We start from the raw sequence: 13,080 nt of genomic DNA, 5'->3' as shown, positions 1-13,080 counted from the left end.
GAAACTGCCCTGGACTTTGATACACCCCAGAAGGGGAACTGAACTCTATTAGTGGCCTAGCTGAAGAAGATCTGGGGCCAGAAAAGCCCAGAGAGGCAAAGAGTCTCCAGGGAGGGAGCCCTGGGGCACATGGACCCACACCAGGGTCAAAACTGCTTGAAGAGCAGAGACAATTTGAGAGAGCCCAGAAGGGACTGAGACAGTTCGAACCAGGGTACTGTGATAGGCCTGCTGGATTGATTGGGGAGCGAACCCAAAAGTTGGGCTGCAGATCAAGGGACCTTATAGAGGGCACTGAGATATACATCCAACAGGGGGCCTATCCCGGAAGGGGGCTGATTTTTATCTCACATACAGACTGTATGACTCAACCGAAGGGCTGAGTCACCAAAGATCCACCACAAAGAGAGAGCAGGCACATGCCCTGTGACGGGGCGCTCATGAGAAGTGGAAGTACCCCATTACATATGGTACCAGCAGTGGGATATTTGAACCGGCCTCTGCAAGCAAGGGGAGCATGAAGCTCTTCCAATCAGAGTTCTAGGCCAGCAGCAGCAGGTTGCAGGAGCCACAAAGCTCCAGCAAGCTGCCCAGCAGCAGCAACTCCAGGATCACCCATCTCAGGCTTGGCAGGGAGCCAGTCAGCCATGACAGTGTCCACTCAGGACCAGCCATCACAGAGGCCATAAAGGAAAGAGCCATAAGACTCCACCATGGCGCTGCAGGTACTATGGGCAAGTGGGTCAGGCAAAATGGTTTCACCCTGATCCAAGCCATGGTTGTACGGCCAGCCAAGTTGTCTTGAGGGCCACCTAGACCAGTGAAGGCCAGGCTGACCAAGACGCCTGGCCAGGAATGGGGGAGGCCCAGGCTATACTGAAGGTAGAACACAGGGACCATCACAACTTAGTGCAGTGCTTGGAAGGCTGCCCCAGGGGCAATTTGTTCCCGTTGTGGGAAAATGGGCCACAGAAGAAGGTATTGCCCTGAGAAAAACTTGAACTCTGGAACGCAGTACTAGTACCTCCCCGTAACTGGCAAAACTGGGCTAGACAAGGAAGCAGGACTGGGTCCACGCAGTAGAAATGGGAAAGCAGTCTGGGGGCGGATTGAACAACCCTTCCGCTGAAGACAAGACTCAGCCTCCAGTCTCCATCCTGAGGAAAGAGAACCTGGGGAATGTACCTAATGTGTCACAGGACCAGGGCCTGAAATAACTCTGGTGGAGAAGAGCCCAATGAGAGGCCCTGAGGGATAGCAGGGTACCCAGATGGAGACAGAAGGAAACCAGTTTCACACTGGGAGTGCAGAGAATGACTGATAGCCAGGACTCTTGGTTGGGCACCAGGCACCCTTAAAACCTGCAGAACCAGATGAATGCTGTCTGGCATGCACTAAATATCAGGATGAAGTCTTATGGGACCTAGATGCAGGGAATGAAATGGACATGTTTTCAAGTGGTGAAAGAGCTGGCCAAGCAGCTGGGACAGACCAATCAGGAGATGGTCGACCTTGAGAAGGCGAAGCTGGCACTGGCGCCTGAATGTACAGTTGGCCAAGGAAAGTAACATGTGTCTGCCTAGGGGACAAAACACTGGGGGCATGTGACCAGATCACCTGGTACTGGGCTTCATCTTGGAATACCAGTGTTTTTCCACTGAAAGGCGTGGGAACTAAGCTTGGAAACAAAGGGTTTCCGCCATATGCAAAAGCTATTTAAGGCAGGGGAGTGACATCATCGGGGTTCTTCTGGGCTCGGTCTGTGGAGCTAAAAATAGCAGTGTAGAGGATTAGGCCTGGGCTCTGAGATCCTGTGGTGGGGGAAGGTCTCAGAGGCTGGGCTCCAGCCTGAGCCCCAACATTTACACTGCTATTTTTGGCCCTGCGGCAGTGCCCCGTGATCTCTAGTGAGCTGACCCAGACTCTGAGTCTTGGTGCTGCCGGATTTTTATCCCAGCATAGACCTATTCCTAGAGCTTATCAAGTCAAAGCCAACTTGCTGAATTTCTCCTGGATGAATGGGGAGCTAGTGCAGACTCAGAAGCACAGATGTCATGTGTGCCCCTGGGGAAACACCACTGAGTCAACGGGCAGCTGAATTCTGTGTCTGCTGGAGTTTGGCGTGGTCTTTGGCAATAGTTGTATGTAAAGTGTATCTCAGTGCTTCATTCCAGAGGTGATAACGGCTTGGAAAGCCATGGCGAGATCCATGACCGAAAGACAGGGCCACAGCCCAGCAGCGGAAATAAGGAGACACATTTCATAGCGATCATCTGGGGCTGTCAAAGTGTAATTCACTTTTGAAGAAGGCTTCTAACTTTTTTGTTTCAAAATGCCCTGGTTTAACATCCTGCTGCTGGCTGGGACTGGACATACATGAAATCGTACAAAAGGCAGGTGGCTACATGTTGTAGAAGTTGGCGTTTCTGTGACACTTTCACCTGCAGTCCCAGATAGAGGAAGCTACAATAGTCTAATCTGGTGATGGTGGTAGCACATATCACAGTGGGAGAGGAATGAAGAGTCTCCTTGCCAGCCATAGGAGGACTAAAGCAACAGTAGCAAGCAATGCAATCTGTGTGACCAGGAGCAAGGAAGATCCAGGAGGAACTCTATTCTGCATAAACAACAAGGAGTCTGGTGGCACCTTAAAGACTAACAGATAAGGTGCCACCAGACTCCTTGTTGTTTTTGTAGATACAGACTAACACGGCTACCCCCTGATACTATTCTGCATATTATCTTTCTGTTTGGACATGGTGCTTACATCACGAAACCAACACCTGTTTAAATGTGTAGCACTATCCGCCTTATTCCATCCTTGCACATAAATGGAATGTCCAGCCAGAGCAGATAAATCTATCAACTGGATATTTCGGCAAAAATTAATAGTATTGGAATAACCAGATTGATATTCAAATGGTCATTATTAGGCATTGGAGTTAATACCATCTTGGGATGAATAGCATAGTCCATGGGCAACAAATGTTAATTTAGTCACCAAAAATGCAGTTTCAGACAACAAAAATCTATTTTTGAATTTGTGTTGAGTTTATCAAATAATGTTGATACAAAATAAATGTTTCAGAAATGTTGAAACAAAATGTTTTATTTTGACCCAACTTGAAATTTTTCATCTTGATTTTAAGGCATTTTAACAAAAGCAAAGCAGGACAAGCCTCACAAAATGGCTGGGTGGGGGAGCAGAAGGCGGAAGCCTCCTTTTTAACCATTGGCCCTGTGGTGACAGCGCTCAGCTACACTGTGGGAAACCCAGTTCAATTCTCCCTTAACCCCAAAGCATTTTTAAATAGGTCTTCACAAAAAAGGTAGAGTTTCCAAAAGGGAATTACACCTAATTTTGGACACTTCTCAGAGATCATATTGAAGTGCTTTGTCCAGTAACCTCAAGCTTTCCTCCAAAATTCTCTCTGCTACAGACCAAACATGCCATACTTCCCATATCAGAGAGAGGGGCTGGTATTTTCCAGAATGGTTCAACAGAGTTGATATTGAGACTAGAAACAACTAAACTCTCCCTACAGAATCACTGTAGTGCCAGTGATGAGCGATGATGATCCCTGGCTGCTGCTGGGGCTCGCAGAGCTGGCTGGTCATGTGGTGCTGGCATGAGCTATGTTAAAAGAAGCTAAAATATGTGTACTTTCCTAATATCACTTTGCATTGTAAGCAATAGCTGTAGTTGCCACAGCAGTACTGTGTGATCACAAATGAGAGAGGAGGTGGTCCATGCCATTGTGGAGGGAAGAGATTAGTGCACGTGGTGTGATCCATGCTAGAAAAAATTTCAGAACCCTGAACTATGATGTCACCATAATAAATACATATTTGTACAAAAGAAAAACTCCCCAGATAATGGTATCACGTTCCCATGTTTTTTGTAAAATTGTACCCCTAGTATGGATAACAGAAGGTGAACTAACCTGTCCCGTTCGTACTTGTATGCAGCATCCACCAGCTCCTTGGCTTCATTAGTGCTGCTCAGAAAGAATGGATCTGGCAGCGTCTCCAAGATATCTAGTCCAAAGAGAGGAAAGAGCAGGACATGAGGACAACTCCTTCCCACCAGCTCACTGCATAGACCCAAGGTGAAAGGAGACATTTCTTCTCCTTCGTGCTGTGAACTTGCTGGATTAACCTTTAGGCACTTAAAGCCAAGACTGAGTTTTGATTGAGCAAGTTGTTCATATATAATTGAACCTTTTTCATGCTATGGATCTAAGAGCTAAAGAGAGGGAGACATGAAGCAAAGTTAAACTTAGGGATAACTGGGTGAAATTGAATGGCCTGTTCATATAGGTGAGAGGTTTCAGAGTGGTAGCTGTGTTAGTCTGTATCAGCAAAAACAACAAGGAGTCCTTGTGGCGTCTTAGAGACTAACAAATGTATTTGGGCATAAGCTTTCGTGGGCTAGAATCCACTTCATCAGATGCATAGCGTGGAAAATACAGTAGCAGGTATATACACATATTACGTGAAAAGATGGGAGTTGCCTTATCAAGTGGGGGGTCAGTCTAACGAGACAATTCAATGAACAGTAGAAACCAAGGGAGGACAAATCACTTTTGTAGTGGTGATGAGGGTGGCCCATTTCAAACAGTTGACAAGAAGGTGTGAATAACAGTAGGGGGAAATTAGTACGGTAAAGTGGCAATTTAAGTCTGTCACTCAATAACAGACTTAAAAGTGGCAATTCTTCAACAAAAAAACTTCAAAAACAGACTCCAACGTGAAACTGCAGAACTGGAATTAATTTGCAAACTGGACACAATCAAATTAGTCCTGAATAAAGACTGGGAGTGGATGGGTCATTACAAAAACTAATTTTACCATACTAACTTCCCCCTACTGTTACTCACACCTTCTTGGCAACCGTTTGAAATGGGCCACCCTCATCACCACTACAAAAGTGATTTGTCCTCCCTTGGTATGTGTTAGTCTCTAAGGTGCCACAAGGACTCCTCGTTATTTTTGCATATAGGTGAGATCACACTAAATGATCTAATGGTCCCTTCTGGCCTTCTACTCTATGAATCATAGAGCTTTTGGTTATCCAGTTCCTCAAGAGGACCAGGATGTATTCCAGAAAGGAACTTAATAGGTAGAAATTTTTGGATAGCCAGCCATTCTTCAGCTCTCAGCTGAAGCTGACCTTGTCTGCATCTGCTTTCTCAATTCTCTCTGTTCCCCCAACAAGACCTATGGCCAGTGGCCTGATCACTTTCCTCTCCTCCAAGTGCTTCAAAATGGATTCCTTGAGAACCTGCTCCATGATTTTGCCAGGGACAAAGGTGAGACTGTAGCTCCCCAGATTCTTCTTCTTCTTCCCTTTTTTAAAGATGGGCACTATATTTGCCTTTTTCTAATCATCTGGGACCTTCCCCGATCACCATGAGTTTTCAAAGATAATGGCCAATGGCTCTGCAATCACATCAGCCAACTCCCTCAGCACCCTCGGATGCAGCGCATCCGGCCCCATGGACTTGTGCTCATCCAGCTTTTTCTAAATAGTCCTTAACCTGGTCTTTCACCACTGAGGGCTGCTCACCTCCTCCCCATACTGTGCTGCCCAGTGCAGCAGTCTGGGAACTGACCTTGTCTGTGAAGAACGAGGCAAAAAAAGCATTGAGTACTTCAGCTTTTTCCACATCCTCTGTTACTAGGTTGCCTCCCCCATTCAATAAGGGTCCCACACTTTCCCTGATCTTCTTGTTGCTAACATACCTGTAGAAACCCTTCTTGTTACCCTTCACATCCGTTGCTAGCTGCAACTCCAATTGTGCCTTGGCCTTCCTGATTACACCCCTGCAAGCTCGAGCAATATTTTTATACTCCTCCCTGGTCATCTGTTCAAGTTTCCACTTCTTGTAAGCTTCCTTCTTGGGTTTGATTGCTCTGTTAAGCCAAGCTGGCAATGGAGTCCTGTTTGAAATGTGATTACATGAATCCACTAGGGCAGTGCTTCTCAAGCTATCTGATGTGGGGGACCAGCAATTTTTTTTTCCAATGTGCCAGGGACCGGTGCCATATTATTATCCTATTTGACGCTCTTATGAGGAAACTCATCGCGGACCGGCAGCCGATGGCTCGCACCGGTCCATGGACCACCACTTTGAGAAGCACTGCACTATGGAACTACTAGTGCACACCAGCAGCATCCACAGAAGCCACTTAGTGTGCAACACACTAATGTGCACTAGAATTCATATCCCTCTGGTGCAGTCTATGACACCATGTAGACTAAATCGGTATCCAGATAGCTCTTCACATGAGCTATTCTAATATTTCCAGATGGTGGCACTACTGCATCAGCAACTTCTAGTTTGCCTGGTCTGGCTTTCCTCTGCTAGGGCAATTCTGTCTACAAAGGGCTTTGCCTCCACATCACCTGCAAATGTCTTCTGGCCTGGGAGTCCCTTGGGAAACTGTCTCTCATCTGACCTAAAGGACACCTGTGAATAGCTTGCACCGGGGCCTTCTCCAATGTTGTAGCCACTTCCCCAGCAATCTACTTGAAGAGCTGCATCTGGTATACAGAAGTCACCTGGGTGCTGGGAATTAATAGTTGAGAGTTTAAAGAAACCTACGTTTCTGCTTCCACATTTGTAATTCTGCATCTAGTCTGATCCACGGATTTATCCAGTATGTTGTCCTCCTTCCCCAGCAGGTTAGGACGTTCCCTTGTTAAACCATTTCTAAACTGACTTGTCACAGAGTATTCTCATGGCTCACCAGTGAGCATAAGCCCCTCTCTGCATTGTGTCAAGTATCAGAGGGGTAGCCGTGTTAGTCTGAATCTGTAAAAAGCAACAGAGGGTCCTGTGGCACCTTTGAGACTAACAGAAGTACTGGGAGCATAAGCTTTCGTGGGTAAGAACCTCACTTCTTCAGATGCAAGTCAGTGAGGTTCTTACCCACGAAAGCTTATGCTCCCAGTACTTCTGTTAGTCTCAAAGGTGCCACAGGACCTCTGTTGCTCTCTGCATTGCCAACTCTGCAGACAGTACAGCCGGTTCTGCCTCATTCGAGCCATATCGCACAGACGCTGACACAGCAAAAACCCTACTAAGCAGTCTCCTCAATACACCCCAATAACTAGGCAGCGGTCCCCCACCACCTCCTGGCTTGCCATGGCTTCTGGCAGGTCAGTGTTTGCGTAACAGGCTGTAAGATCCAGGATCCACACTGGAAGCTGCTGGTAAAATGCTTTGGCATCGCCATCCAGAAACACTGCCAGGTCTGTGCTGCTCGCTCAGCAGGCCACTCATTCACAGAGTGCAACAGCTCAATTGTCAAATGCTCACAGGTTCCAGTCTCCTCTTTGTGACCAGTACCTTTGTCTGAAGCAAAAGTGGTTTTGCCTTCTTAAAGCTGCTGCCACTAGTTGTGATACTCTCTTATATGAATCAAAGGATTTATTGGAACACTGCAAGTACCAACTCCAGCACACACAGGCAGGATTTCACTTCCTACTAGCCACCCCCCCTCCTACCGCTGATCAGATACAGCAACATAACATCAAAACATCCACACCTCAGCACTGAGCTAGAGATACAGCACTACTTATGGGCGGAGGTGCTACCTGCACTGACCATTAGACAGTCCCTCTCCAGTCACCATCTAGTCTCCCTCCCTCTCTCCCCACTTACAGTCTCCTTTCATGCTCCCCCAGGCTCCTTTCCCCAATGCACCCCCCCCCCCAAATCTATCTGCTCCCATATTTTCTTACTGCTTATGTATCCCTCTCTCCCTTTCTTTCCCTGCTGTTTGTCAGTCTTCTGTTGCAACCTCCCTCCTGTGTGTCATGTTCCCATCTCCTCATAGGTTCCAGTCCAGCCCTCTGCTATAGAGAGGTAGTGACCTTCGCTGCAGACAGCCTAGCTGCAGTCCCACTGAAAACTGGGAATTGATGGTCATTGTTACTAAGGTCAGTCTCTCTTCCACAGGCAAAGCCTGTGTGACTGTGAACGGCTCCCATCTTGTCTGAGACCCATTGCCAGGAACAGAAGGTTGTGGCCATTATGAACAAAGGAAAAGTTTGAAGCTAGAAATTAAGAGATCATTTGTAACCTGGGACAGATGTAGTCTCCCAATTCAATAGGCGCACGGGAACCTATCCAGCCCTGCTCCCCTCCCTCTCTGCCCCATGTCCAGCCCTGCTACCCCGGGATCTCTTGGCCAAGTGGGAGTTGCCATCACAGCCCAGAGCGGGCAGGAGCACGTGGAGCGAACACCCCTGCCCCAGTGGTGGTGGCACAGACTCCCCCACCCTGCAGACCTCAGCCCTCCCCCTGTGCTGCTGCTCCCATCCAAAGCAGGCAAAGAGAATAGATCATTCCCCACACCCATGACCCTGCGGCTGCACTGTCTAAATCCTTACCCCTCCCTGCAGCTCCCGGCACCCAGTGGAGCTGTTGAGGGTTCCACTAAGAGGGCCCAGCTGCAGACCCAGACTTGGGGGCTGGCTGTGTTCCCTTGCAGCAGCAGCTCTCTGAGTTCTGTACCCCAGGGCGGGTACAGAACTCGGGCACTCTGCAGATTCAGGACATGGTGTTTCTAAGATCAGTTTTGGTCTGCGCCAGGGCTAGGACTGCTGAGGAGTGTAGACCCAACTGCCCAACCCTTCCAACAGAGCCTCAATGACTCAGCCCTCAGGCATGGGGCAGCAGCCATCCCTGAGCAGAGCCTGGGTCAGATGACCCCCACTCTCAGGTACTTCCCCAACCCCATCAGAGCTGCAAGTTAGTCTGTGCAACAGCACGAGCTGGGCAGTGACCCTCCTGCTGCCGTGCCGTGTAACAGACTCTAGATTCCCAGCCTGCCTCTGATCCAGTGCTGGGTCCTGCCCCAGCCTTGCCCATGCCCTACTCTGACCTTGCTCCAGCCCTGACTCCGGCTACGGTACAGTTTGGTTTGTCTACAGACCCTGACCACCTGGCTTCAACCTCCACTCCGACTGTTCGTTATTTTGTGTACTTTTTTTGTGTCCCCTCTCTAACATAAACAATCCCAGTCTTTTCCGTCTCTCTTCAGAGGAGAGTTTTGCCATTCCCTAATCATTCTCATTACCCTTCTCTGAAGGCCCTGTAATTATACATTGTCCCCTTTTGAGATGGAATGGACAACACTGAACACAGTATTCCAGATGAAGGAACTGATTTATAGAACAGCCATGTTTTCCTTATCCCTCTTCATCCCATTCCTTACGTATCCGAACATCCTGTCTGCTTTTTTGACCACAGCTGTATATTGGGCAAAGGGTTTTATTCAGCTGTTTATAATGAAGCCCAGGTCATGTTCTGAAGTGATACCATTAATTTAGAGCCTTGTACAGTGTTTGAGTATTATTCATTGTTTAACGCTGAATTTCATCTGCCATTCTGTTGCCCATTCACTTAGCTTGGATAGATCTGTCTGAAGTATCTCACAGTCTTCCAGGGCTTGACTAACCTGAATAACTTTGTGTCATCTGCATATATATTTCTGTCCACAATGTGCAATTGCTGCTGGAATAGTGTGTCCAGTCCCGGGGTCCACAATTCAAGAAGAATGTTGATAAATTGAAGAGAGGGTCAGAGAAGAGTCATGAGAATGACAAAAGGATGAGAAAATCTGCCTTAGCTTGAACTTCTTGAGTCTCTCATATTTCATTTAACAAATAGAAGGTTCAGAGGTGACTTGATTACATCTGAAAGTATCTACATGGGGAACAAATAATGAATACTGGGCTCTTCAGTCTAGCAGAGAATGGGATAGCATGAGCCCATTGCTGGAAGCTGAAGCTAGATACATTCAGACTGGATATAAGGCATAAATTCTGAACAGTTAGAGGAAGTAACAATTTAGCAAGGGTCACTGTGGATTCTCCATCACTGACCATTTTTAAAGCAAGAGCTGATGATTCTCTAAAAATATGTTCTAGGAATTATTTGGGTAAGTTTTGTGGCCTGTGTAACATGGGAGGTCAGACTAGATGATCACAATGGTTCCTTCTGGCCTTGGAATAAATGAATATACAAGAAGAAGAACAGGAGTACTTGTGGCACCTTAGAGACTAACAAATTTATTAGAGCATAAGCTTTCGTGGACTACAGCATATACATCCGAAGAAGTGGGCTGTAGTCCACGAAAGCTTATGCTCTAATAAATTTGTTAGTCTCTAAGGTGCCACAAGTACTCCTGTTCTTCTTTTTGCAGATACAGACTAACACGGCTGTTACTCTGAAACTTGAATATACAAGGCTGATGAAAGAAATCATTTAGTTTTTCAACAATGTCCTTCTCAATTTTAACTGCTCTATTTACCCCCCTGGTAAGTCAGCGGACCCACTGATTCTTTAGTGGGCTTCCTGCTTCTTCTAGATAGGGTGACCAGATGTCCTGATTTTATAGGGACAGTCTCGATATTTGGGGCTTTGTCTTATATAAGCACCAATTACCCCCCACCCCCTGTCCTGATTTTTCACACTTGCTATCTGGTCACCCTACTTCTAGAGAATTTCTCGTTGTGTTTATACCTTCAACTATTTACTGTACAAAATCCATCCTAGCCCTCCTCCTTTCCCTCTTACATATTGGCTGCAGTAGTGTATGTTCTTGTTAATTGGCTTGGCTGGGGCTGGATTTCCAAATCCCAAAGAATTTCTCTCTGGCTTAGATAACCTCTTGAAGACTTGAACGTTGCCATTTACTCTTCTCTTCCTGCTCAGCAGATTGCATAAGACTACTACTGTTTTCTTAGGTGGACAAATCTAAGGGTGTTGCTTCCTTTGCTGTTGGCATTAGGGCTTTTCTGAAGAGTTTCCTTATTGTATTGAAATCCCCTTTTCTATATTTAGTGTCACTGTGATAGTTTTTTGTACCTTATTTCCCTTTGTTATTAAGCACAATTATGTTGTGGTCGTTATTACTTGCTGGCTTATTGGAGGAAGACATGAGTTGGGGCCTTTTTATTCATTATATGCTGAAGTAATTTGAATCAAAACTGTATGCAGAGTCTGTACATCCCCCAAGAGTTACTGAGCGATTTTGAGTCATAACCATTTCTACAGAGCTTTTAATCCTAGCAGGAGTCCATGAATTTTTTCAGTGCATAAACACTTATGCACATAAATCTTTACAGCTGAGGTCTAATTATAGGGGACATTGGTGGTGACCCTTATTATTGAAGTTGCCCAGGACTTCCCATTATAACACCCTGTTTTCCGCTGTTATAACTTGGCCAATCTTTCATCTTTCAGGGGCTGGAACGTTCCAGGAGTGCTTTCTGCCTCAGGCTGAATATTTTTGGCAAGTTTAAGCAAAACAGTTCAGCTGTTTCTATGAATGAACTTTTGCCAACTTTTTTTCCAGCCATTTCCTTGAAGAGCTCCAGTGCCTCCATGAGTTGAGAACTGAAGTTTGCAAGAGAATAAGCCTGGAATCAGTGATTGATTGATTGTCAAAAAATGAGCTGCCCTGTTTTTGCCAAAACTTTCCCAAACGAATGCCGAAAAGAAAAACCTGAGGGAGGGGTGTGAGATATTGTGTGGATGCAAAAGCGACCCCTTTAGGATGCGGAGCCTTTTTTGATTATATTGCCAATCCATTTTGTTTTACTGCAAAGGACACTAATGAGTCAGCATGGCCCTGGACTTGGACACTAGTGGACTGTGCATTAGGAGACCCGGGTTCTGTATGTGACTCTTTATGTCCTGGAGGCAGGCATCTACCCTCTCTGTGCCTCCGTTTTCCCATCTGTAAAAAGGGGATAATGTTCAGGTTCTCTGAAGTCCTTGGATATTCATAGCGACTATACACTTCCCAGGTATATGTTTTATTTTGGGTGGGAGAGGGAACACTTCAATCCTATATAGACTGGGTGGGGCCCACAGTGAGTTTTGACTTTGGATCCCACCACGAAGCATTATACCCCCAATGCAGAGCAGCAGCAGCAGGAGAAAGGGGACAGTACCATTTATGGAAGATCCAGATGCCTGGCACAGGGTCAGGGTCACCAAGAATCCGAAGAGGAGGATCCCTGACTTCATCCCTGGAGAGAAACACAAATACACCTCGGTTATTAGCAGTAATTAAAGGAGGTAAAGGGCCCACAGATGTCATGCACCCACTGAAAGAGATCAACTTCCACAGCTCTGTTCACTGAATATTTGTATCAGTGTTCTGGAAGGAAACATGGATTTGCTGCTGATAAAGTTTGCAGGTGAGACTAAGATTGGTGGGGTGAAGGATTTTGCCCCAGATCAGATTGACAGTAACTTTTGGTTTTTTTTCCCTTCCTCTGCAGCATGGGAATTTGCTAAGGTCAGACTTGATCGGGTGGTCCCTTCTAGGACCATAGAATCATAGAATATTACGATTGGAAGAAAACTCAGGAGGTCATCTAGTCCAATCCCCTGCTCAAAGCAGGACCAACCCCAACTAAATCATCCCAGCCAGGGCTTTGTCAAGCCAGGTCTTAAAAACTTCTAAGGATGGAGATTCCACCACCTCCCTAGGTAACCCATCCCAGTGCTTCACCACCTTCCTAGTGAAAGAGTTTTTCCTAATATCCAACCTAGACCTCCCCCACTGCAACTTGAGACCATTGCTTCTTGTTCTGTCATCTGCCACCGCTGAGAACAGCCGAGCTCCATCCTCTTTGGAACCCCCCTTCAGGTAGTTGAAGGCTGCTATCAAATCCCCCCTCACTCTTCTCTTCTGCAGAGTAAATAACCCCAGTTCCCTCAGCCTCTCCTTGTAAGTCATGTGCCCCAGCCCCCTGATCATTTTCGTTGCCCTCTGCTGGACTCTCTCCAATTTGTCCACATCCCTTCTGTAGTGAGGGGACCATAAATGCTCAGAAACCAGAAAACAAATAAATCCTACAATTTTTTAACAAAAAAACTCACTATTTTTATTCTGATCGCAAGGGAGTTTTTTGGAGCCTGTCTCATGATTTTTGACTGCTTGAGGTTGGCCTGGGAGGGGGATTTCTGACTTGGGAGCTTGGAGGTCAGCTGGAGGGGCAAGAATTCAGTGCTCTGGGGATGGACGTTTGGTAGGAAGCGAGTTTTTAGA

At 46.6% G+C, this 13,080-nt stretch overlaps 1 protein-coding gene across 1 annotated transcript in view; it reads right to left on the bottom strand.

The window, feature by feature from the left end:
* LOC128825865 (myeloperoxidase-like) overlaps positions 1-13,080 on the bottom strand; it is a 54,108-nt gene that overhangs the window by 34,797 nt on the left and 6,231 nt on the right. The window contains exons 2-3 of the mRNA XM_054008703.1: positions 11,975-12,052; positions 3,945-4,038 (exon numbers count right to left, since the gene is read on the bottom strand). Of these exons, the coding sequence (XP_053864678.1) occupies positions 3,945-4,038; positions 11,975-12,052 (172 nt within the window). The remainder of the gene's footprint in view (positions 1-3,944; positions 4,039-11,974; positions 12,053-13,080) is intronic.

This window comes from Malaclemys terrapin, chromosome 18, assembly GCF_027887155.1.
Source record: "Malaclemys terrapin pileata isolate rMalTer1 chromosome 18, rMalTer1.hap1, whole genome shotgun sequence".
NCBI classification, from domain to species: Eukaryota; Metazoa; Chordata; order Testudines; family Emydidae; genus Malaclemys; species Malaclemys terrapin.
Note: the sequence above shows the minus strand (reverse complement) of the source record. Positions and strands in the feature narration are given on the sequence as shown.